The sequence below is a fragment of the Danio rerio genome, chromosome 3 (genome assembly GCF_052040795.2).
Source record: "Danio rerio strain M-AB ecotype USA chromosome 3, GRCz13ab, whole genome shotgun sequence".
Lineage (NCBI taxonomy): Eukaryota > Metazoa > Chordata > Actinopteri > Cypriniformes > Danionidae > Danio > Danio rerio.
The window spans coordinates 43,332,521-43,356,761 of NC_141023.1; the positions used below are offsets into that span (position 1 = coordinate 43,332,521).

Here is a 24,241-nt window from a genome sequence, read left to right on the forward strand (position 1 = left end):
AAAATATAAAACTGTGCATGGAAAGCACCATCAATGCACCGTGATGCACCGAGATATCAAATTGAACTGAATCGATGGCATGATAATCGTAACCGAACCGAACCGAACCGTGAGACCAGTGCCGGGTCACATCTCTAATCATTTACGTGCTCAGTTTTACTATTTCAAACGGAGACATGTACAGTTTGTTCAGGGCTCAAATAGGAAAGGATGTACATGCAGAATGTCACGCTTAAGGCTTTCTATGCACAGGGAGTTGAAAAAAAAAATCTAAACATTTTAGAGTGCCGCGAGTGAATCGTGAGTCATGTGACAGGAACCAACCAGGCAGCTTTACACTATGTATGGAATTACACAGTAATAACGGTAGACTACCACAGATTAATGGTTAAACAAATCCAGATACAGATCCTCTCTATGTGATGATCATCACATATCCACCTCACATTCAACCTGACTTCAGTGCACTTGTTCATCCCAACACAGGCTAGAATTCTCTCACTGAACATAAAAAAATTAATAATTAATTAATAAAAATGAATTAAGGTGAAGCAATCAAACAAACAATCCTGTGGTATTTACATAAGGTTGATATTGTGATGCTGGTCATTAAAATATATTATGTAAAATTCACTTAAAAAAAAAAAAAAAAAAACTTTATAGAGTTTTTATAAATGTTTATTGACTAGTTTCACAGAACATTTGTAGTAGCACTTTAGTTTAGGTCACAACTCATGCTATCAACTACTGGCTTATTACCTGCCTATTATTAAGATATTACCTGATCATTAGTAGTTATGAAGTATGATTATTCTACATCTCTAATCCTACCCAAACCTAAACCCAACTACTACCCTTCTAACTATTAATAAATGGTTAATTAGTGGTTTATTAAGCTAGTAGTGTTAGTTAATGGTTTGTTAAAAGTGTGAATTGTGACCTTTTACAATTCATTTATTGAAAGTATTTTTTCCTTTTCCTTTATTTGCTGGTTTTCTTCACTGTCTCTAAAAAACAAGAATCGTCTTCAAGGCATCGTTAATTTGTGTTCAAAGAGTTCCCCTGTGAAGTCTTGCATACTATTGCGAACAGCAGGTGTTGAGGATGGCACATGAAATACTTGGAGACAGAACACACCCCCTAAATAAACATTTGAGTGGATGCCCCTTGGTCGACGTCTAAGGACAATAAGATGTTCCCCAAATCGTTATAAATTTACTTTTGTGCCTGAAGCAATTAGGTTATGTAATAAATGTAGTTAATCAATGGACTATTATTTGTTTTTTGAACTTGCTATTAAGTGTTGATGTTTATTGTGTTAAGTGTGTCATTCTTGTTATACTATATGTAAAGCACCGCCATGTCGAAATGAATTGCCCCAAGGGAATTAATAAAGTTTTAAACTAAACTAAACTAAGTGTATTGGTCTGGCCCTCTAAAGCCGCCTCAGAGTCTAATGTGGGCCCTTGCAAAAATTAATTGCCCACCCTAGGTTTTAAAAGAAGGCGCAATTAAACAATGAATGATCAGAAATACTGAGCTCACTTTTTACTCATTACTCGCATGGAGAGCCTTGCTCGCAATGCTTTGCTTCTTAGACTTTACACACCTGAAACTTGCCTACAGCACTGATTCATTGTTGCTCTTATAGTTAAGTAAATTGCTTCCTTATCCTCATTTGTAAGTCGCTTTGGATAAAAGCGTCTGCTAAATGACTAAATGTAAATGGAGACCATTTTGCTAGCAGTGCCATATGTTGTAAACATCAGCATTGCTGAAACACGCAAACTCATTTTCACATATTCTTCATAGTTGTAAATGGGAATCATGGGTATGCATTCCCCAGGAAGTTTTTTTTCTAGGCTGTTGTCCTAAATATTCAATATCGCACTTTCATCACTGGAGCTATTAGAAAACAAGGAGCATCTGAGAGCTGGTAGCCATGGAGACTGCAGGATCACTGATGTCGGCCCAATCCAGCCTCCAAGAGCAGCTTTATTCTGCAGGATTACACAGACTGAGATTTGAGGATTTTTTTCAGGAAAGGAACATGGATAATAATCTTGTTCTGCTGCTTTTAGACTTATATTGAACATTCTGTGCTAAATATTTGATAGATGAGATATCTGTTGTAACAAAGTTTAAAAAAATATCATTAAATGTGACATATATTACTATGAAACGGACACTTTTTTTCTGCTAACATATGACTATTACAGCCCTTTTGATTATTAGGCTTTACATCTCTGCATGGTCATGGGTGATAGATTAAGTATCACCCATTAAAATAATCAATGAATCCATTCAATTTAATGCTAATTCTAGCTGCATATATATATATATATATATATATATATATATATATATATATATATATATATATATATATATATATATATATATATATATTAGGGGTGTAACGATACACTCAGCTCACGATACGATGTGTATCACCATATAATGTTCACGATTCGATATGTATCACGATATTTGGAATAAAAATTGAAAATTTAACTGAAATGCAAATTTTACCAAGTAAACTATTTTTTATGTATTTCTTTTGTTTCAACTTGTTAAACTGAACCTTCTTTAAGAAAATAAATTAAAAAGGCCTTTCTCTGTAAAATAAAACAATTTAAAAACTTCTTAAAAATATTATTGAAATGACAGAGACAAAATTAAGGAACAATTTAAGTAAAGGTGCAAAAAAAATAAGCTTTCTATTCAATTTAATTTAACAGTAAGAGCTTAAGGCTTTGCTTGCGTTTTTTGTGTGTGCAAAAAAAAAATCCACATTTCCAGGTATTTAATTCATATTTAATTAAATTCATTTAGAGATATATCTAATTACAATTGTGACTAGTCAAAACTCATTTAGAGATATCTGCAAATATTTTTCAATAGAAGTCAATGGAGGAATATGACTAGTCATAATATATTTGCAGATATCTCCAATCTGATTTCTTACTAGTACAATTGTAATTGCAGATATCTCCAATTGTCATTCTGACTAGTCGAATTATAAATATGACTAGTCAAAATATAATTAGAGATATCTCTAAATATATTTATGGATAGTCAGAACAAAGGCTTAAATGCTAAATTGGCTTGCCATACGCGCGCGTCTATCAAAGTCCACCCTCTGTAGTAACAGCTCACAGTCAGCTCACGTCATGTGTGATTTTGCAGCCGCCAATACATCATTATATGAAGACAGAATGATATTTTAGGGTAAATTGTACCTTATAAATACAGTATGTGACTCTTTCAACACCATTAGGAGGTAACCATGTCGCGGTGCAAAGTATGTTATGTGCAAAGTATGGCCTTGGCAGCCATCTTGTTTTTGGTCACTTGCTTGTATTTGTTGAAATGTTTGATTGTGGTATAGTGCAGAGTTTTTGGATGTGTTAGGACTGAGAATATTGAGATTTGTGCGTAGTAGTACTGTTTGCTTTGTTTGACTTCTGAGAGAATATTGAGAATTGTGAGTACTGTTTGTTTTAGTGTTTGCTTTGTTTATGATACTTTGTTCCACCGGCTTGTTTGACCTTTGTTGCCTGCTGACATTGATTTTGGATTGTCCTTCAAATAAGGTTGCCTGTTTTTGTAAATAGATTGTAAATAGTGTATATATTGGGATAGTAAGGAGTTTGACGCCATTTTCTTTGTAAAACCTTTTTGCCTCTGTTTTTGTGTTAGGTAGTTAGGGAAGTGAATTGTACTTTTTTTTATTTGTGATCAGGTAAGTTAGAGATTTAATATAAAGGAATTTTTGTTTGTTATTTTGGCCTTGTCAGCTCCCGAATTCAAACCCCAATAAATCTTTGAATTCATTTTTGTCGTCTTGTCTTTCATGTTGTGCACCATCCCTAGACGGTGTGTAACACTGTGAAGACTTTAAAACTTAGGATGTTTGACCCAGTATGCGTGTCAAAAAGCGGACGAGTCTAAAGCAATGACTGTACAACTGAAATGTTGCCAGACGTCTGATTTTGAGAGGATGGGCCATCCTCTATTTCAGCTCCACTCATCTTGGTCTGCTAACATTACTGCTGCTGCAATCTGAACTCACGTGCGACAGCAGGTGGAACACAGCTCACGTGCAAACAGCTCAACTAATAAGAAAAAACGGACGTCATATCATAATCAAATCGTCATAACGCCACGATGCATATTGTGACATTTTTGCATCGCAATAAATCGTACAACGATAAATCGTTACACCCCTAATATATATATATATATATATATATATATATTATATATTATATATATATATATATATATATATATATATATATATATATATATATATAGTTACACATACATACATACATACATACATACATACATGCATACATACATACATACATACTAGGGATACCACGGTTATCAATATAATATTGAACCGTACATTACGACCTCCACGGTTCAATATGCACTTGTAAATTGTGGTTTCCTCGGTTTTGCGTTTAAATAATTTATGTGCGTTTTATATCTCCCTGAATTGACTGTGTGTGCCTTTAGGTCCATAAGCTGAGATGAGAAAACTCCTCCCCACAGGTAAATATCCAATCACTATGCTCTAAAGTTAGGAGGCGCTTAACCATCATTCCACACTTTAACATTGCGAGCCACGGTGAAGTGAGGCAACAGTAAGAGAAAGCGCCGGCGTCCTTCAAATCTGCCGAGTGAGGACATTTCGGTTTTCCCGATAAGTATAATGCCAATAAAAGAAAAAACGGTGAACAAAAAATAACTGTGTGCAAGCATTGTTTTACACGTATAACCATGACTGCACATCTGCAGCGCCATCACCCAGCAATATCACTGTCTGAAGGCAGGATAGCAGAGAAGGTAATAAAGTCCTCCAAAAATCAACAATCCCTCGCTGAATCTTTCAAGCAAACATACCCAACTGGTTCCGAGAGACAAATAAAAATAACAAAGGCAGTGCGGGTGTTTATCGCTAAAGATTTGCAGCTGTTTTCAGTGATTGGAGATGCAGGCTTTTGTCATTTTATAAAAAGCACCCGATCCGCGTTACAGACTACAGTCTCGCATTTTTTCAGCACTGAGATAATTAAGATGGTTCATTTATGTTTACTTAATTACAAAAATGTTTATTAGAAATGGCCAATGTATCTTTAATAACTTCACATGTATGTTTATTTTCAAAGTGTAGGATTGTATGTGTTCTCCAGTGTGTACCAGCAGCTGTGAGATTCCAGTGTTCATTTTTTTTTACAATACAATACATTAGGAACTAGTGTACTTTTCTTGGCTTTTAAGTAAAACAAAATGAGTATTGCAATAAATAGTTTTTATATTTTTCTCCTTAACCTCTTACTGTTCCTATTGCCTATTGAAAAAATAAAATAAAATAAAATACGTGTCAAGCCATGAAAACCGAACCGAACCGAAAACTGTTTAAAAACCGAGATATGTATTGAACCGTGGGCAAACTGTATTGTTGCATATACATATACTTTACATATACTTACACATTCATCTCTCACTTTATTAGGTACACCTGTCCAACTGCTTTTTAACGCAAATTTCTAATCAGCCAGTCACATGGCAGCAACACAGTGCATTTAGGCATGTAGACATGGTCAAGACAATCTGCTGCAGTTAAAACAGAGCATCAGAATGGAAAAGAAAGGTGATTTAAGTGACTTTGAACGTGGTATGGTTGTTGGTGCCAGACAGGCTGATCTGAGTATTTCAGAAACTATTAATCTACTGGGATTTTCATGCACAACCATCACTAGGTTTTACAGAAAATGATCAGAAAAAGAAAAAATATCCAGTGAGTGACAGTTCTGTGGGGGCAAATGCCTTGTTTAAGCTAGAGGTAAGAGGAGAATGGCCAGACAGATAGAAAGGCAACAGTAACTCAAATAACCACTCGTTACAATTGAGATGTGCAGAGGAGCATCTCTAAACGCACAAAACATCCAACCTTGAATACAATACAACCTAAGATACAATACATGCAGGCTCTCCAAAATTTGACAATAAAAGATTGGAAAAACATTGCCTGGCGTGATGAGTCTCAATTTCAGCTGCGACATTCGGAAGGTTGGGTCAGAATTTGGCATCAACAACATAAAAGCATGGATCCATCCTGCCTTGTATCAACAGATCATGCTGTTGGTGGTGGTGTAATGGTGTGGGGGATACTTTCTTGTCACACTCCATTAGTACCAAGCTGCAGCAACTGCGTAATGCTATCATGTCAATATGGACCAAAATCTCTGAGAAATATTTCTAGTACCTTGTTGAATCTATGCCACGAAGAATTAAGGTACCTGGTAATATTAAGGTGTAACTAATAGAGTGGCCGATGAGTGTATTTTGTTATATTACAAAAATCTTTACTGTGAATTACTTGTTTGGAGCTGTAGTGTATCTTCATCATGTCTGACCTTCTTATTTTTTGTATTCAAACAAAAAAAAAATCTAAATAATTTTCCTTCAAAACAAATTTAGCACATCCCAAATAAACTGAATTTCCTTAGAGGATCTTGTACGTCACCAGTATAGCTCACTCCCACTTCCTGCAGCTTTGTTTGCTTTGTAATGAAAACTGATTTGTGGTTGTCAAGCCTATCACAAAATGATCCACTTTCAGCACAACTCGTACAGCACAACGAAATCAGTTTCTCTCACAGGACCGCAGGGAACCGGAGAGCTTCTCATCAGTGACTGGCCCAAAAACACATTACACCTGCCACGGCGGGCAGGACTCATCATTACAGATGAAACCGACACAACGCCATGGAGACTGGAAGACGAAGAGGTGGTCTGATCCCGAACCAGCTTTAATCAGAGGTGTGAACCACAGCTTCAGATCAGAATTTGATGAGTAAGTCCCACATATCAAACGTTAACCCGCAGCTTTGATCGCCGAGGGCACGGAGGCCAGAGTTGAGAAAAACACCCTGCATATGGAGATCCTGGAAATGTACCATCTGCTAATGAAAGTCTTTTTGTTTTTATTTGGTCCTTCTTGGCTTGGCTCAGAAACTGCGGCAGAACACTCTAATGATCTTTCCTTTTCAATTAAGCAGCGAAACCTGAGCACAGCACAGTGTTCCAGAATTAATTGCAAGTCCAATACGAGAGAGTAACCTTAATCAACAAGCATCCTCAAGGTACTTTCAGATGTGAAAGTGAAGAAAACATGAAACATAAATGGCGCCCCTAAGCCCCGCAAACAAACAAAGGCCTGAACATATATAGGGAACAGGCTTGATCACTTTCAAGACAAAAAAAAAAAATGCATTAATTAGAAACACACAGACAAAAAAACAACAACAACACAGCTTTTGTTATTCATCTATGGAAGCTGCAGCGAACTGTCAAATCATTTTCTCATGCTAAAACTATTATATGTAGACTACAAAGCCGATTACTTTGTTACTGATTACAAATTACATGACACATTTTGTAATCCATTATTTTTTAGATCATATAATCATACACTGTAAATAATGCTGGGTTTCACACAATTCCTTCATGTTGTCCCAATACAAGTCAATTAACTTAATTGTTTTAACAAATTTAAGTGGACTGAACATAAAACAATTAAGTTGTGCCAAGAAACACAAGTATTGTACTGATTCAGCTCCATTTAAATAAGTTTGAACAAGCAGCAAAAATCTTTTTTTTTTTTTTGAGTGTAGTAGGTAAACATCTATAATGTCTTAAAATCTCTAAAGACACATTTGTTTTAAAGGGCACCTAGGTTACCCCTTTTTTCAGATTTAATATAAGTCTTTTGCGTCTCTAGAATGTGTATATAAAGTTTCAGATCAAAATACCCATCAGATTTTTCATTATACCTTTTACAAGATGCTGTCTTATACTGATTTCAAGCAGGGGGTGGTTTTAACGTACTGCGCCTTTAAGACGATTCTATCCCGCCCACTATTTCTACATGCCTCCTCCCTCAGCTGCGTCAGACAACAGACAGACAAAGGAAGGAGGTCTCACGTAGCGTTTGTGAGATACTACAGTAAGAACTAACCTTTACTAATCAGTATTGTGAAGTTGCATTGATGAGTCACACACAATATCGTTACAAGGTTAACGCGCGCGCACACACACACACAGGCACATCGCAGATGACACACACACACACACGCACGCACGCAGGCAGACAGACAGAGCGCGCTTAGCTTAGTTAAGGCTAACCTCAAATACTGTGTGGATATCTGTTATGCTAATGTACAAAATAAACCTGATTTAACTTCCACAAACCGGGATTGAAGCGTCTTCTTTTATAATTGTTCTGACACGCGGCTGTGCTGATGAAGTAAAGCTGAAGTAAAACGCTGTAATTAATTACACACATACTCTGTTTTAAAACACTTTAAACATGTGAAACTTACTCTTAATCACATTTGATGATGATTGCTGGTCCTAGCGAACAGAACAGAGCTTTTATTCCCGGTTGCTCTGCGTATGTCTGCCTGGTCTTGTTGACATATACACGCGACTACCGGAACATGTTAATGCGCACAGCTGTCAATCAATTCGGTGGGCGGGGGGATCGCACACCTACGTAATGGTGTGATCGATTTGAAAACAGCTCCAATTGGCCGACCATTTTTTTGTAGTTAAATTGAAAAAAAAGGACTGGGTGTGTTCATATCACCCCAGTATGACGGTCTATACACTATACCAACACACAGATCTGTCCAAACAGCTTGAAAAGTAGATTTTTTACCATAGGTGCCCTTTAATGTAATCAGACTACTTTTGGATTACATTTAGATTACTTTTGTGCTAACCACAGTGCTTCCCACACAGGTATATTAATTGACCGCCCAAGTAGCCTATATTTAGTGACACGTTTTGTTGCTATTATTATTATCATCATCAACATTTCAATCGGTTTAGCCGTTTCATTCTGTGTGCATAAGACCTGTCAACACACCTACAGACAGTCTGATGAGCTCTGCAGACCCACAGAGACATTCCTTTTGGCACATTAAAAATACGTCTCACCGGGGTTTCTAAATCTCCTAAAATGTTTTTTTTTTTTCTTTCATTAATTGTATGCGTTTTAGCATTACCTTTTTACTTTTAATTATTTACATTTAATTATTTATTCTTGAATCTAAACAACTCAGATAAACTTTATACTTTACTGTATACTATATACTTTACTATAAATGTACACCCATTAGTAATGGTTAACAAACGCATTTGCCTTATCTAAAAAAAAATCTAAATATTTTAATCTTGTAATTATGATCCTTTTTAGAGATATTGTTTTTTTTTTAACCCATTTCTGTCATTTATTTTCTTAGTTGCTGTATATTTTATTAATTTGATGATGTCATTAGACTATATTACATAGGCTATTTTTTATACATATCTAAAAGGCTTTGGCTTTTAAGTTTGACCTGTCAGTGGTAGCACATGCAGATTAGAGCAATGTCACTGCTTTATTAAACATTATAAAAATCCACAAGAAGTGCACATGACTGTACCAATGTCACATAACCCATGAATGCAAATCTTCACTTAATGTGAAAATATATAAGAGTTCACAAAAAAAGAAAAATTTGGAGAATCAATGAATTGAACAACTTCCTGCAAATGTGTAAATATTACACTATGTAATCCATAAAAATTAACTTAACAAATGGTATTTTATATACTGCAATGGTTTAACAAGTTAAAATGTACTCAGATATAGTAGGTTTATCTCCAGAAACGGTTTTATGGGCTCATTTATTACTCCATAAAACACCCATAGAATCAGAAGATCCATGATTGACCATATATGGCTTGTGTCGTGAATATTAATGAGCTCTGCTGTGATGTGCCATCCTTACAGACATGCAGAGCATGATGTACACTGAACACGGACATATAAAAAACCAAACAGAGTAACTGTAATGAAGTTCACGGCCTTTTGGCCGCCGGGAAGAAGGAGGCGCAGAACCGACGCAGTTTTAAAATTTTTATTAATAACAGGGACGGCAGCTCCTCACGAAGACTGCTGTCAAGCTGAAAGCAAAAGTAAAACAATATGTCCGGGCCCGGTCCTCTCCCGGCTTCCTCTGCCATCGTTCCTCCTTTTATGGTCCAGAGCTCCTTCCGTGGGATTCGAGGCAGGTGCGCACCGCAGGCGTATCAACTTACGCGGTGGCCTCACTCCGTTCCCACGGCTCTCGGCCACGCCCCCTAGCCACAGTAACGTTAACCTATTTTGCTATAAGCCTATAAAGGCTAAATTATAATTAAACTTGATGCTATAGTCATGGAAAACACAGCCAGGAATATCAATCTCTGCATGATCAGATGACAGTTGAGCTGAGTGATTTGACAAGATTCAGCATCTACACATGTTTGTTGAAACATACGCTTTAAACTTCACAATATAACCTGTAAATCTTCGATTTTGCGTTCTGAGGCAATTTGGCGCTCACGATTTTAAAATAAAAGTCCTATATAGATGTGAAAAATATGCTTAAAAATAACTAAGAGATCAAAATGATCTGTGTTGTCTCATTAGAAAATGTTGTTGCTTATCAAACGCAGCAAGAGGTGTGCATATTAATGATCTCAACGCTTTTTTTATGATCTCAAAGCTTGATGTAATGGCTGCTTGTCAGCTCTGGATGAACGACCCAAATTAGGCATACATGCAAATGCGGAGCTAGGGCGTGGCCCGTGAGTCTTGTCACAGTTTGTTTTGTCTTCCGTCTATCCACCGGGATTTTACACTCGTGGAATTTACATAAGATGGCGAAAACAGTGGTGTCTGAGGCTCACAGTATGCCATATACTGATGTTTTAATATTCTGCTATGCCTTAGATTTTCATTATAGGGCACCTTTATAAATAGTTTACTTTATTGACATTATTTTTAAAAATCTGAATCCACATTACATATTTTCCATTACTACTCAACTCTGACTATATGATGTGTTGAAGTTAAAAGAAGTCCATTGAGCCTTGCATTTGTATAGTTATTTTTTTCCCAGGGACTTCTTTAAAAAGCCATTAAGCTTCAGAAGTGCCGTCTACAAAAGGAAGCCTCCTACTAAGCACTCAGAGTCCCCACAGAGCCTGGACTTTTTAGATGTCCACAAAAACCTTGCATCTACTACTTATATTGGAATACATTGTACTGCAGAGATGAAAGAGGGTGTTTTGGTTGAAGTTGAAGCAGACAAGATTAACAATTAAAACTGCAGAACAGAAGATCTTGTCCTCTGGTTACAGGGAAGTAAAGCTTCAAAGCCTCCACTATTGACTTGAAAACTATGTAACAGAACGAGCATCAAAATCAGGAATAAAGGTGATTTAGGTGACTGAATGTGGCACAGTTGTTGGTGCCAGATGAACTAGTTATTTTAGAAACTGCTGATCTTCTGGGATTTTCACACATGACCATTTAAAGTGGAGACCATGGTAACCTGTCAGATACGCTTCCTTGTGCACAAGAGCTGTAGTAGCCTTTTCTCTTTTCTTTCGGTTCTGCAGGGAAATGCTGAAAAAAACAGCATTTGCTAGTTATGTAGGTTTTTTTTTTTAATCAATGAACCAGCAGAAACCAGCACATAACCAAAGAACCAGCTTATCACCAGAAATTAACCAGCATATGACTAGCAAAGAACCACTACATGACCAGCAAGAAACCAGCACATAACCAAAGAACCAGCTAATGACCATCAAAGAACCAGCAACGAACCAGCAACAAACCAGCACAACTAGCAAAAAAACAGCATATGACCAGCACACCAAGCAAAGAACCAGCAGATGACAAGTAAAGAACCAGTACATGACCAGCATTTTAACCAACAAAAAATGAGCAAGAACCAGCACATGACCAGTTAAGAACCAGCAAAGAATCAGCATATGATTAGCAAAGAACCAGTACATGACCAGCAAAGAACCAGCACATGACCAGCAAATAATCAGCGAGAACCAGCACATAACCAGCAAAGAACCAGCATGTGACAAGCAAAAATTCTAAATATGAACAGAAAGAGCAGCACATGACAAGCAAAGAACCAGCACTTTAACCAGCAAAGATCCAACATATGACAAGCAATGCACTAGCAAGAACCAACACATAACCAGCACTTTAATCAACAAAGAATGAGCAAGAACCAGCACATGACATCCAAAGAACCAGCAAATAATCAGCAAAGAACCAGCACATAACCATCAAAGCATCAAAAGAACAATATCGAGGTAAAATTCTTTTTTATATATCCAAATTCAATCATTTTAACGGTCCCTATATTGTATTGGTCCCACATTACTTTGATAATCGGTCTGAAATTTCGAGTAATTATGACTTCAAAACAATATACTTGACTGAACAGTCTTGAACTTTGATAGTTAGTGACTGCTTCTATGATATCACTATATAGAATTTGCAAACAATACATACTCAATAAGATCCAGCCAGCTCAATAAGAATTCAACCAGCAAATGACCAAAGCCAGCAAGAATCAGCAATTAAGGTAAAGTTGTTTTTATATTCACATATTCATACATTCTCCTTAATAATACAATTTCAGAAAATTATTCTTTGCAAATTCTGAATAGTGAACTCATATTAGCAGATTATCAAAGTAAAGTCAATTAAAAAGTGTAAATGTTGTTTTGAAGTCATATGTACACGTGATTTCAGACCGAATATTCAAAGTACCATGGTAAACATTATGGGGAGCAAGTCACTAAACAAATGTGCGAATATAAAAGCAACTTTACCTCAGGGAATCAGCACACGACCAGAACAGAATCTAAAAGCCAGCAGGTCCAGCATAAGTACCAGCATATGATCAGCAACAAACAGCACTTAAATCAGCATATGACCAGCAAAGAACCAGAATAAGATCAGCAAAACAGATTACCAGTTTATAACTATCAAGAACCAGAAAGAACCAGTAACGTTAGCCATGAAAGTTGATGAAACCTACCTAAGCATCTGCTGTTCTTTCTGCAGGAATCCAACCTATCATTCAATTTACCAGACAGCGCTCCACATCTCCACCCTTTTGATAAGGCTCCACGACAAAAAGTGGATGTGGGAAACACTTGACCTCTCGCTGTTGACCATAGACTTTAAAAAGATGGACGTCTCATCACTTTCTTCCACTGTTGAAAATAGTTACAAAAATGTCCCAGTCAAACATAAATTACCTGAAATTCCGGAAAGCATACATTTTTTAGAAAAAAAAATGCAATTTACGTTTAGTCTGGCTGACACCCCGTTTCTTTTCATGAGTGGTGTTTATGGCATGCATTGAACCACCAGGGGGCACTCGACATGCTTTGGCCTTATGGATGCGTCCCAATTCGCATAAGTTACTTATACTACGCCCTAACAATGTGTATCTTTTTGTGAAGAAAACGTATACTTTTAGAGTGTGTAAGAGAGTATGCAAGCTTTGGGACACACTACTTAGATCGTTACGTTGTTACGAGCCCTGTCATCCACACATCATTTCTTTCATATCTACCTTACTGGAGATGCAGCAGCAGGTTAATCTGCCATTATGCAGAGAAATCTCAGGTCTTTGGATAATTATGCCACAAGGTAATGTCCAAACACGTTCAGATCACGTCACGTTGTTGTTGCAGATATATAACACGGAAAATGTGATTTAAATATTTTCCAGTGGGCTATTAACAGTAAAATAAATCATTACTGAAGCCTACTAGCTCCATCATGTTTGTACTTTTAATTGCACTTTTCACCCGTTCTATTCGAATTCACGTCCAACGCGCAATGTATTGTGGGCAATATCAGCGGGAAGGTTCAAAAATTGTACTGAAAATAGTCAACCATAGGTGTCATACTCAGAGGGCCACTCTGCACTGTTTAGCTCCAACCCCAATTATACACACCTAATCCAACCAATTGAGTGCTTTAGGCTTCTTTAAAACCTAGATTGGAGTGTTGAAGGGCTGGAGCTAAACGGCAGGGCTACGGCCCGCCAGGAGATAAGTTTGACACCCCTGTAGTAAACCATCCGGGAACCTTTGGCATACTCCGGGCATATACAAACTCGGTGCTGGAGGGCCGGTATCCTGCAAAGTTTTGTTTCAACTCCAATCTGACAAACCTGGGCTAGCTAATCAAGCTCTTACTAGGCTTTCTAGAAACATCCATGCAGGTTTGTTGAGGCAACTAAAATCTGCATATCTGCAGAACTCCGGCCCTCCAGAACCAAGATTGGACACCCCTGGCATAATCTTTTCAACATACTATGATTTGGGATAGTTCTTATTTTAAATACTCTTTAGGATAGTTAGTATGCAAATTGGGACGCAGTGTGTAGTTTTCTGGCCATACAAAACAAATGCTGCAAGATTGTGACGTCACTGCAGCTAGCATTTACACCCACCTCCATTAACTCCGTATTAAAACATATGAAGCAGCATATGACTAATATTAAGCATATAAATACATACCTATTGAATCATATCTATACCATTAGAAGACTGGAAACGGTTATTCAAGCGAATTTATAAGAAAATAATAAACCATCTTCGAAGTGCATTTCAAGTGATCAATGATTTATTGCCTCCAGAAAACTCAATGATTATGATGAATGATTTTCTTACCTTCTCTACGTCGTTCCTGCCTGATCACAGAGAAATGTGAGGTCATTTCCAAAATGATGCCGACAAATGAGAATTTCTAGAGTTATGACTAATTATTTTGCATTAGATAAATGTGCAATATTATATTAATATCCAATAAGAAATGTTCAAGAATACTAATATCTTCACCTAGATCAGTAGCAAAATAAACAGAGAGCTGTCTCAAGCTAACAACTACAGTATAACTGGATGCCACTGTACAACAAATGGCAATAAACCTGATTTTGGGAAAGCCTTCTTTAAGCCACAGGTGTCAAACTCAGTTTCTGGAGGGTCGCAGCTTTGCAGTTTAGTTCCAACCCTAATCAAACACACCTGATCAAACTAATTGAGTCCTTAGGCTTGTTTGAAACCTACAGGTAAGTTTGTTGGAACTAAAATGTGCAGGCTTGCGGCCCTCTAGGAAGTTTAACACCGCTGCATTCAACAAAGAGCATATAATCACTATCAATCTAGACCAGGGGTGCCCAAACTCGGTCCTGGAGGGTCGGTGTCCTGCAGATTTTAGCTTCAGCCACAATGGGCTATATGCACTGTGGCACCAGACGCATTTCCAGTAAAATGTAAGGCCGCTGACTGATTTCCGCCGATTGTAAAGTACTGTGCTACTACAGAAACGCTATAGATCAAAATAACTAACGCTTTGGAGAGTTGCCTTAATGTTTCATGCCATTATAGCACACTTGTATGTTTACGTCAGCCACATGAATATGATATCTAAACTTAAATATTAAAGTGTCATTACAAAGACGTGAGAACAGTACTTCTAGCTACAACTGCCGTGTTTAGCAACATACAGCCTCAGAGAAATTTAACTCTTGAGTTTCCACACATTTCCAAAAGACAAAGTCGTGCAGAAAAGGTGGGTTGTTAATTTTCGACATGAGAATTTTACAGTAACAGAAAAGACAAGAGTGAGTGGCTGCACATTTCCAGTCTAGCGACCTGATCGAGTGCCAACAGGATGCAGACATTTGAAAGGAGCTTTTATAGCAAATTATTTATTTTCATGTTTATTTTCATTGCCTGTAAAGTGAAAAAGAACTGAACATTAACATACATACCATTTCTTAAGCTACTTTATAATTGCACCATTACTTTATTCACTGTACATAATAAAAACATTATTCAGTGTATGTAATAAACACACCTGAACCAGTTAATCAAGCTCTGTCTAGGTATACTAGAAGCTTCCAGGCAGGTGTGTTGAGGCAAGTCGGAACTAAACTAAGCCGGACTCTGGCTCTCCAGGATCGAGTTTGGGCACCCAAGCCATTTGCTTTAAATAACGATTTAGTTATAATTGATCAAAGAAGAAATTAATTATTTGACTCATGGTGCCATCTTGTGGTGTGACTGACTGGAACGCAAAATTAGGTTATGTGGGAAATATTAACTTGGATTTTCCCACTTCCGACTTCAAATCAGATGGTGCAAGGGTTCCATCAGCTTTAAGCACATACGCAATGCAATCACTGACGTACATTAGAGTCAACAAGGGTATCAAGGCATAAGTTTCCAACAAGAGAATACGGCAGAAGTCTTTATTTATTGCTAGCTCTATTAATGATTTCTTTTCTCAATCCAAACTAAATCTCTTGTACTGCAGATCAAAGACTTTCCCAATCATGTATTTTAAATGATCTCTCATAATTCAGTGTTTATGTGGAGCCTCAGCCGTCGGCTGCATGAGATCTTGGCAAAACCCATCATGAAACAGTTGCTAGGAAACAAGAGCGCCATCATCTGTTAGTCTTTATTTTTTAAAGGCTTTCTAAACTTAAATTGCTGGAGAGAAAGTCAAAAAGTCATACATGAATAAACTAAAACACACTCAAACACGTCATTTATATTTCGAGAAAGGAACAAGATGACTCGAGGAAAGAACAGGATGACTCCAGATGTATTTCATTACATGTCTTTATTGTCCAAAGTACCATAAAATGATAACTGTACAACTCGGCACACTTAAGCAGAACCAGGGCACTAAATCTCCAAATCGGGTTGCTGGTTGTAGTTGAAGACACATTTAAAAAAAAAAAAAATGTACATATTTACATAGAAAGACTTAAAGTGTGTTGATGCTCTTCGCATAGGAAACTAACAAAAACAAAACAAATTAGGACACTTTAAAACATAATGCGAGTCCCTGGTACTGGACACACGGAGTGAGGAGAGCAGACAGTGGATCAGAGATGAGAGAATGGTCAGAAAGGCACTCTGTGACGTCTATGTACAGGTCATTCATCGTTCAGTGAGAGGAGCTCACGTTCAGGCTATTCACAGTAGTTACATCCCAGTTGACAATTACACCGTAATCAAAAACACACATATGAGAAATGTTCCATAGTTTGCATCAAGTACCCATATTGTTCAAGTTGATGAAGAACTAAATTTAAACAGAAGGGGGAGGGGCTAAAAAACATGACAAACATTGATAACGGCAACTTAAAATCCACTTAACATTGAGAATTTCAAATTTAAAAACTAGCTTTAACATGGGATGCCAGAACAACGACGACAAAATAAAAATAAAAGCATTCTAACGTTACAGCACCACATCTGGCTCAATCTCGCCAGGCCTTCCCTAGCATTTATCTCAGTGTTTCGTTACAACACAGCCTGAAAACTCTAAAAAGGAGCTTGGTTTTTGCTGCCGAAACAACGCAAACGGGTTTTTAGTCGACTCCTGTGATAGATTGTTCTCTTTGGTGTTTCGTGATCTCAACAAGGCAGATCACGGTAGGCTAAAAACTACGTTTTAAAACAATTCATTCTCGCCAGGCACCACAATTAGCCGTGTTAAGCTAAAAGGCTACAATTCTTTATTTGTTTCCTGTTCTGTAATACATTAAGGTAAGTGTAAACATGATCCTTATATTGTCCAATGGCACTCGATAGATGATGGATCCCTCTCTTCCACAAGGCTCAAACATTTCCTGCTCCTAAACAGGCAGATCTCACGCACGCAAGCACCTGGAAAGAGACCTTGGAGATAAAACTACAGACCTACCATTGTTCCACTCGACAATCTGGAGATAAATGTCAGCGCACTCATCAAAGGGGAGGAATAATTATGCATTACGCGTGTCGTGACATCACTCAAACACAATGTGAAGGCATCGTCGTATAGCTTCTCCTTTGACATCAATGCATAATGCAGTGGAAAGTGCGGCGTTTGACTGACTCCTCCCTCTCTCGTGCGGACTTGATGGGAGTTAAAAGCACTTGGTAAAGCGTGGGTTATGATTCCTGCTCCTCCATAACCACAGGCTTTTGAAAACTTACCACCGTTTTGGGGGTCAGGTTGATGCCGCAGCTTTGATATGGGTGAACCGATTTCTCTTTTAGTTTTTTTTGTCCTTTTTTTTCACTTTTAAATATTTAAATAGATATAAAACTTTCTCTTTTTCCTTTTAAACAGACAGTTCTGTACACATCTGGTACCAGTACATATAAAATTACAAGAGTTGTTAAATTAGAAAGGATATGTTCCTTCTGAATACGTCATATCAAAAATATGCAGCTTTAGTAAACATATTCATAGTACTTTTTTTTCTAGGCTAACTTTACATTGCTACAGTTTTCAGAGTTAGAAATATAGCAAAAGTGAGAGGACGCTGCCTCCAGCTTGCGTCTCTCTGTGAGTGAGTGAGTCCGAGGGCTATCGGTGCCCAACGCAGTGATCTCGAGCACTTCTGTTGAGCGGAGGTTGAAGCCTCGGAGTAAATAGTGTACTTTCCACAGCCTTCTTCCTCGTTTCCGCACCTCTGGCTCTCCAGCACGTCCACGTTCGCTGTACCAAACTCAGCACCTGCTCACTGCAGCTCCATTCTGTCATCCTCCACAGCCCGAGTTCCTCTCCTCTAGCCTCCGTCCCGGCCTCAGTCGACCTTCTCCACTTTTCCGATGATCTTCTCCTCGAAGATGGGCAGGATGGCGTCATCTTCGCGTACCTCCTCGAACACCACTCCGCAGTCAAACTCATAGCTTACTTTCTTGAAATAATACCTGGGGAAATAGAGATAAAAATGAAAAAGGTCAGTCAAAAACAAACATACTACAGCAATTACAGTGCATCTGGAAAGGATTCATAGCGCTTCACTTTTTCCACATTTTTTATGTTACAGCCTTATTCCAAATGGATTAAATTAATTTATTTCCTCAAGATTCTACACACAATGCCTCATAATACAATACTTTGTTGATGCACCTTTGGCAGCAATTACAGCTTTAAGTCTTTTTGAATATGATGCCACAGGCTTGGCACACCTGTCTTTGGGAGTTTTTGACTATTCCTCTTTGCAGTACCTCTCAAGTTCTATCAGGTTGGATGGGAAGTGATGGTGTACAGCCATTTTAGATCTCTCCATAGATGTTCAATAGGATTCAGCTCTGGGCTCTGGCTGGACCACTCAAGGACATTTACCGAGTTGTTGTGAAGACACTCCACTGACATTTTGACGGTTAGATTTGGGTCATTGTCCTGCTGGAAGATGAACGCTTGCCCCAGTCTGAGGTCAAGAACATTCTGAAGCAGGTTTTCATTCAGGATGTCTCTGTACATTGCTGCATTCATCTTTCCCTCACTTTCAGTTTCTGCTGCTGAAAACATCCCCACAGCATGATGCCTCTACCACCATGCTTAACTGTAGGGATGGTATTAACCTGGTGATGAGCAGTGCCTGGTTTTCTCCAAACGTAATGCCTAGCATTTACTCCATAGAGTTCAATTTTAGTCTCATCAGACGCGAGAATTTTGTTTCTTATGGTCGGAGAATCTTTCAGATGCCTTTTGGCAAATTCCAGGCGAGAAATGGCTTCCGTCTAGCCACTCTACCATACAGGCCTGATGGATTGCTGCACGGATGGTTGTCCTTCTGTAAAGTTCTCTTCTCTCCACAGAAGAACGCTGGAGCTTAGACAGAGTGACCATCGGGTTATTGATCACCTCCCGGACTAAGGCCCTTCTCCCCCGATCACTCAGGTTAGATGGCCGGCCAGCGATAGGAAGAGTCCTGGTGGTTTCAAACATCTTCCACTTACAGATCATAGAGGCCACTGTGCTCATTGGAACTTTCCAAGCAGCAAAAATGTTTCTGTAACCTTCCCCAGCCTTGTGCCTCGAGACAATTCCTTTGTCTTCATGCTTGGTTTGTGCTTTGACATGCACTGTCAACCCTGGGTCCTTATATAGACAGGTGCATGCCTTTTCAAATCATGTCCAATCAACTGAATTTACCACAGGTGAACTCCAATTAAGCTGCTGAAACATCTCAAGAATGATCACTGGAAACAGAATGTACCAAAAGCTCAAAACCAAGAGCTCAATTTAGAGCTTCATGGCAAAGGCTGTGAATAATGACGTATATGTGGTTTTTCAGGTTTTTTATTTTTAATAAATTTGCAAAAATGTAAAAAAAATTCTTTTTTCAAATTGTCGTTATGGGGGATTGTGTGTAGAATTTTGAGCAAATAAATGAAATAAAAATCCATTTCGGAATAAGGCTGTAACATAAAGAGGAAAAAGTGAAGCTCTGGGAATGCTTTCCGGATGCACGGTATTTGAGGCCATTTGATGCTGGAAATTGAGAGTTCATTCAGTAATGAAATTATGAAAAATCTAGTATCATCAATATTACAAACACGGTTGTAAAATCCTTTTTTCTGTAAGTTTTGCTTAAGACAATAGCTAATTTTCCATCTAAAGCTGCAAATTAGACTTGTGCACATAAAACACTGTTTCCATCCAATGAGTCATGGAAAACAAAACCATAATTTTCTAATGACCTGGCAGCAAATATCAAAAAGAAGTCAACGTAGGTCTTTTTTCTTAATAAATTCCTCAAAAAGATAAAATGCAATAAAAGCACGCCGGCTTTTGGAGGCTCAAGTTTTGGGAAGTAATATTACTAAACCACTTTGATGCAAATTGTAGCTATTTTATAAATAGAATGTGGTAAGCCTGATGGTTTGTCTATTAACGGTTCCCATCGCACCCATTTTTATAATTGCAAGATCACAAGCCTTTATATATATATATATATATATATATATATATATATATATATATATATATATATATATATATATATATTAATTTCAGAACTTATTGAAAGGTTTGTTTTGTTTTTTTAACTTGCAAATTGGTATTGCTGTGTAAATTAATGAAAAAAAACAAAAGTTGGCAATGCCCTAATTGCACTTCTGTCATCAAAAAACCCTGTGTTAGTTCCACCAAGCATTAGAGGAGATACTTTTTATGCAATTACATGCAAAAGTGACAGAAAATATTTAGATTTAATAAAGACAGCAAAAGTATATTAAAAGGGTTTTTAAAAACAAAAACTACTCATTACAAACTTTGAGACAATATTGCTTGATGGATTGCTTGAAATCTTTTACATATTTTCATATTTATAACCGATTCATTCAATGGCAATGTTTAGGGCTCTATGATTTCTGAAATGAAGACAATGATCAAATTTGAACTGAATTTACCATATAACAGAAAGTTATACAAAATTATCATCATTTAAAAATAATAACTTGTCCTTGCATTTTTCCAATTGTTTACATGGGTTTCAATTTCGCTACACATGCTTACATTTTGGTAATCATATTTTAAACATAAAAAATAGATCCAAAATTAAAAGGATTAAAAAAAAGAAAGAAAAATAAAACTGACTTCATAGCATACATTTTATTAGTTATTTAATAAATAATATTTTATTATAATATTTATATAATTACTATTTATATATTATAATTAATAAAATTTTTATTTGAAGTTATTACTCATTTACTGTCACATAGTAAACCTTTATATTTAGTGGAAATCTTCAGCAGCATTACTCTATTTTACATTTTCCAAGCAGTTAATTCTCCATCATTTCATTCTTTTTTTCTGTTTCACAAAAGCCGTTTGTAACATGTTAAATGAGAATATTGGACAAAATCAATAGGTAAATGAACTCAATAACCCACTCATGCAAAGAACATTTAAAAAGTGCATTTACTTGTAGCTCCCTTTCTTAGTGAGCAGCTCCTTGAACTGTCCAAGCGTGACGATCCTCCCCTTGACGGACGTCCTGTATGGGATGGGTTCACCGCAGAAATAATAGGCCACGGTGATGTTCTCACAGGGCTGCTTCTTCATATTCTTATGCCTGCAAAACAAACCAAAAAGCACTTGAAAAAGCCACCAAAGCATTCGTTCTGCAATAAAATAGGCCGTAATGGCGCGTTTGATTTTGTAGCGGAAATACAGATGTCCCGTAAGGATGTCTGTATTTAAAAGGCTCTTGTTTGTGTTCTGCTGGGCTTGAAGTGGGCAGGAGTGCTGGTGGGCGGCAGAGGCTTGGTTTACTGATGCCAAGTAAAACGGATTCCAGATGCCTGACAAATGTTCCTCAGAAAAAAAAGATGAAAAAAAAAACACTGGCACTGCAGGACCGCTTTCATCTCATCCACACCAAAGCTTTGATGTCACTAAACTGCGTATCTGCATTAGAAGCAGGCACATCTCCGCAGCTCCAGCTCTCCTCCTGCCGTTAATGCACCAGAACGATACACCTCACTGCAACCAATCTGTCAAGAACTATGTGCAAGAGCTAAGACCAGTCTATCTAAAGTGTACTCTTAAATGCTGTGCACAGGAAGTGAGAATAGCGCTACACACTGAGGGGTTAGTGAGCGACATGAGGGCACTAGTGGTGGATTGATATTTTGTTATGGGAGATGCTAATGATTCAGAGAGCGGGTTCAATGATGGTTGGTATAAAAATCACTTTTAATATTTATTAATGTAGACATTTTTAAATTAATGTGGAAAAATATCTGAATACATATATATATATATATATATATATAAATATATATAAATATATATATATATATATATATATATATATATATATATATATATATATATATATATATATATTAATTAAATATATATGTTCTGCAATAACAGCACTCATACAGCCACTTCACCCTTCTGTATTACTCCGCCCACAACAGATCAATAAACTCACTACAGTTTGACAAACATTGCAGCTGTTGGACAACATAATGTACTTTTTTTTTAGGCCTTTTAAGGCAGGAATGTGGTTGTTTAGATTGCAGCTTTGCAGATTATTTATAAGGATAGTGTCTATTTTAAATATTTATAATTTTAGACATTTGGTGTGCCGGTGGCCATCAACCTGTCATACTGAACAGAGCCATGGTTGACGCTCCACCACAAGAGGGCAACATAGACCACATAATATGTCCTTTGGACAGAAAAACTCTGCGTAATTTTAAACTACAGCTGATTAAATTTGTATTAGGCAGGTAAGTGACTTTCTAAGTAAATTTTTCTCTTTTGTATGTTGTGGTTATCTGGTAGTGTTTGCTTTGCTTTGGCTTTTCGGGGTTAATTATTGTGATATCTTGATTACAACTTGTCATCACTTTAGACATTACGCTAGAGAATCATACTAGCTGTAAAGTGATGTTGGTGAAGTAGCAATGGTTTCTGCTGTTCTGACATCAGCTGCAGATTTTAAAAATGAAAAAACAGAAGTAGTTCCTTGTACAAAATAAGGTTTTAAGACTGCATTTGTTTTTTTGTTTTTTTTAAATACACGATTATGCCATCAAACTGTTGTATTAAAGCAATATCACACTTGTAGCAGTGCGATGTGGTTGTATATCGTCCCTGGTGGGACACTAGGGCACTCGGCCTGAGCCAACGCACGCCTTTCACCAGTGCCCATATACAGCCATATTGCACTGCTACTCGTGATTTTGCTCATACAGTATATATTTGCATATATATGAATGACAGATTTATACTTCAGATGGCAACAAAACATTTGCAATATTAAAATAAACGAACTAACTGACAAACTATTATGCAGTTCTTGCATTTTTAAGCAGTCTGGAAATCATACCCGTCAACATTGGGATGTGAAAATAAGGGATATGCCCATCATAATAAGGGACTCCCCGCTATATAACTGTTTTGAGGATTGCATATGAAGGGGAGACAGCACCTGTAATGAAAAGAAAGGGAATAGTGCCGTCTTTATGTTTATTTCAAAGTATTTTCATGGTTAAACAAAGCGAAAGCACAGAACAATCGCATTTAAAAGCAAGGGGCGGCACCTGGTGGTTTGGCGGTATGGGTTGAGTATAGGGAGGCTCGACTCTTTAATGTTTATTTGCCACCCTTCAGAGAAACACTGAAAATATGGGAGAAATACAGAAAAAAAACCTTTATGGGATGATAGCAGGATAGAACTGTAAAATGCGGGAGAATCCCGGGAAAAACGGGAGGGTTGACGGGTATGCTGGAAATGCAACCTTCAGAAAAATCACTTTAAATTACTTTTTTTTTTTTTTGTACTTGCTAAATACTGACAGCACATGAGAAAGTATTAGTGTTATTGTATTATTACTATAATAATAATAATGTTAAAAGTGTTATTGTATCAAAAACAATATTCATCACAACTCTTGCGATTCTGAGCAGACAACTAATCAAATCAATATTTACTAGATGTCCTGTCTAAAATCTCATTTTCATAGTCGTTTAAAAAAA

The 24,241-nt window shown here is 37.2% G+C and overlaps 1 protein-coding gene and 2 long non-coding RNA genes across 20 annotated transcripts in view; 1 reads left to right on the forward strand and 2 right to left on the reverse strand.

Annotated features, from left to right (window-relative positions):
• The window catches only part of LOC141381266 (uncharacterized), a 191,580-nt gene extending 177,787 nt beyond the window's left edge, over positions 1 to 13,793 (reverse strand). Inside the window, exons 1-2 of the long non-coding RNA XR_015481107.1 lie at positions 13,235 to 13,793; positions 12,963 to 13,140 (exon numbers count right to left, since the gene is read on the reverse strand). This is a non-coding gene — a long non-coding RNA (uncharacterized LOC141381266). The remainder of the gene's footprint in view (positions 1 to 12,962; positions 13,141 to 13,234) is intronic.
• On the forward strand, positions 6,369 to 9,447 carry LOC147845996 (uncharacterized). The gene is made up of 2 exons (XR_015481540.1): positions 6,369 to 7,738; positions 8,746 to 9,447. It is a non-coding gene; the product is annotated as an uncharacterized LOC147845996 (long non-coding RNA).
• A 2,763-nt stretch (positions 13,794 to 16,556) lies between the features above and the next one.
• The window catches only part of axin1 (axin 1), a 107,676-nt gene continuing 99,991 nt past the window's right edge, over positions 16,557 to 24,241 (reverse strand). For all 18 annotated transcript variants that reach the window (XM_087243242.1, XM_087243234.1, XM_087243238.1 and 15 more), the window contains 2 exon segments: positions 21,672 to 21,821; positions 16,557 to 18,663 (listed from right to left, as the gene is read on the reverse strand). In XM_087243242.1, coding sequence (XP_087099368.1) covers positions 18,537 to 18,663; positions 21,672 to 21,821 — 277 coding nt within the window. In that variant the 3' untranslated portion in view covers positions 16,557 to 18,536.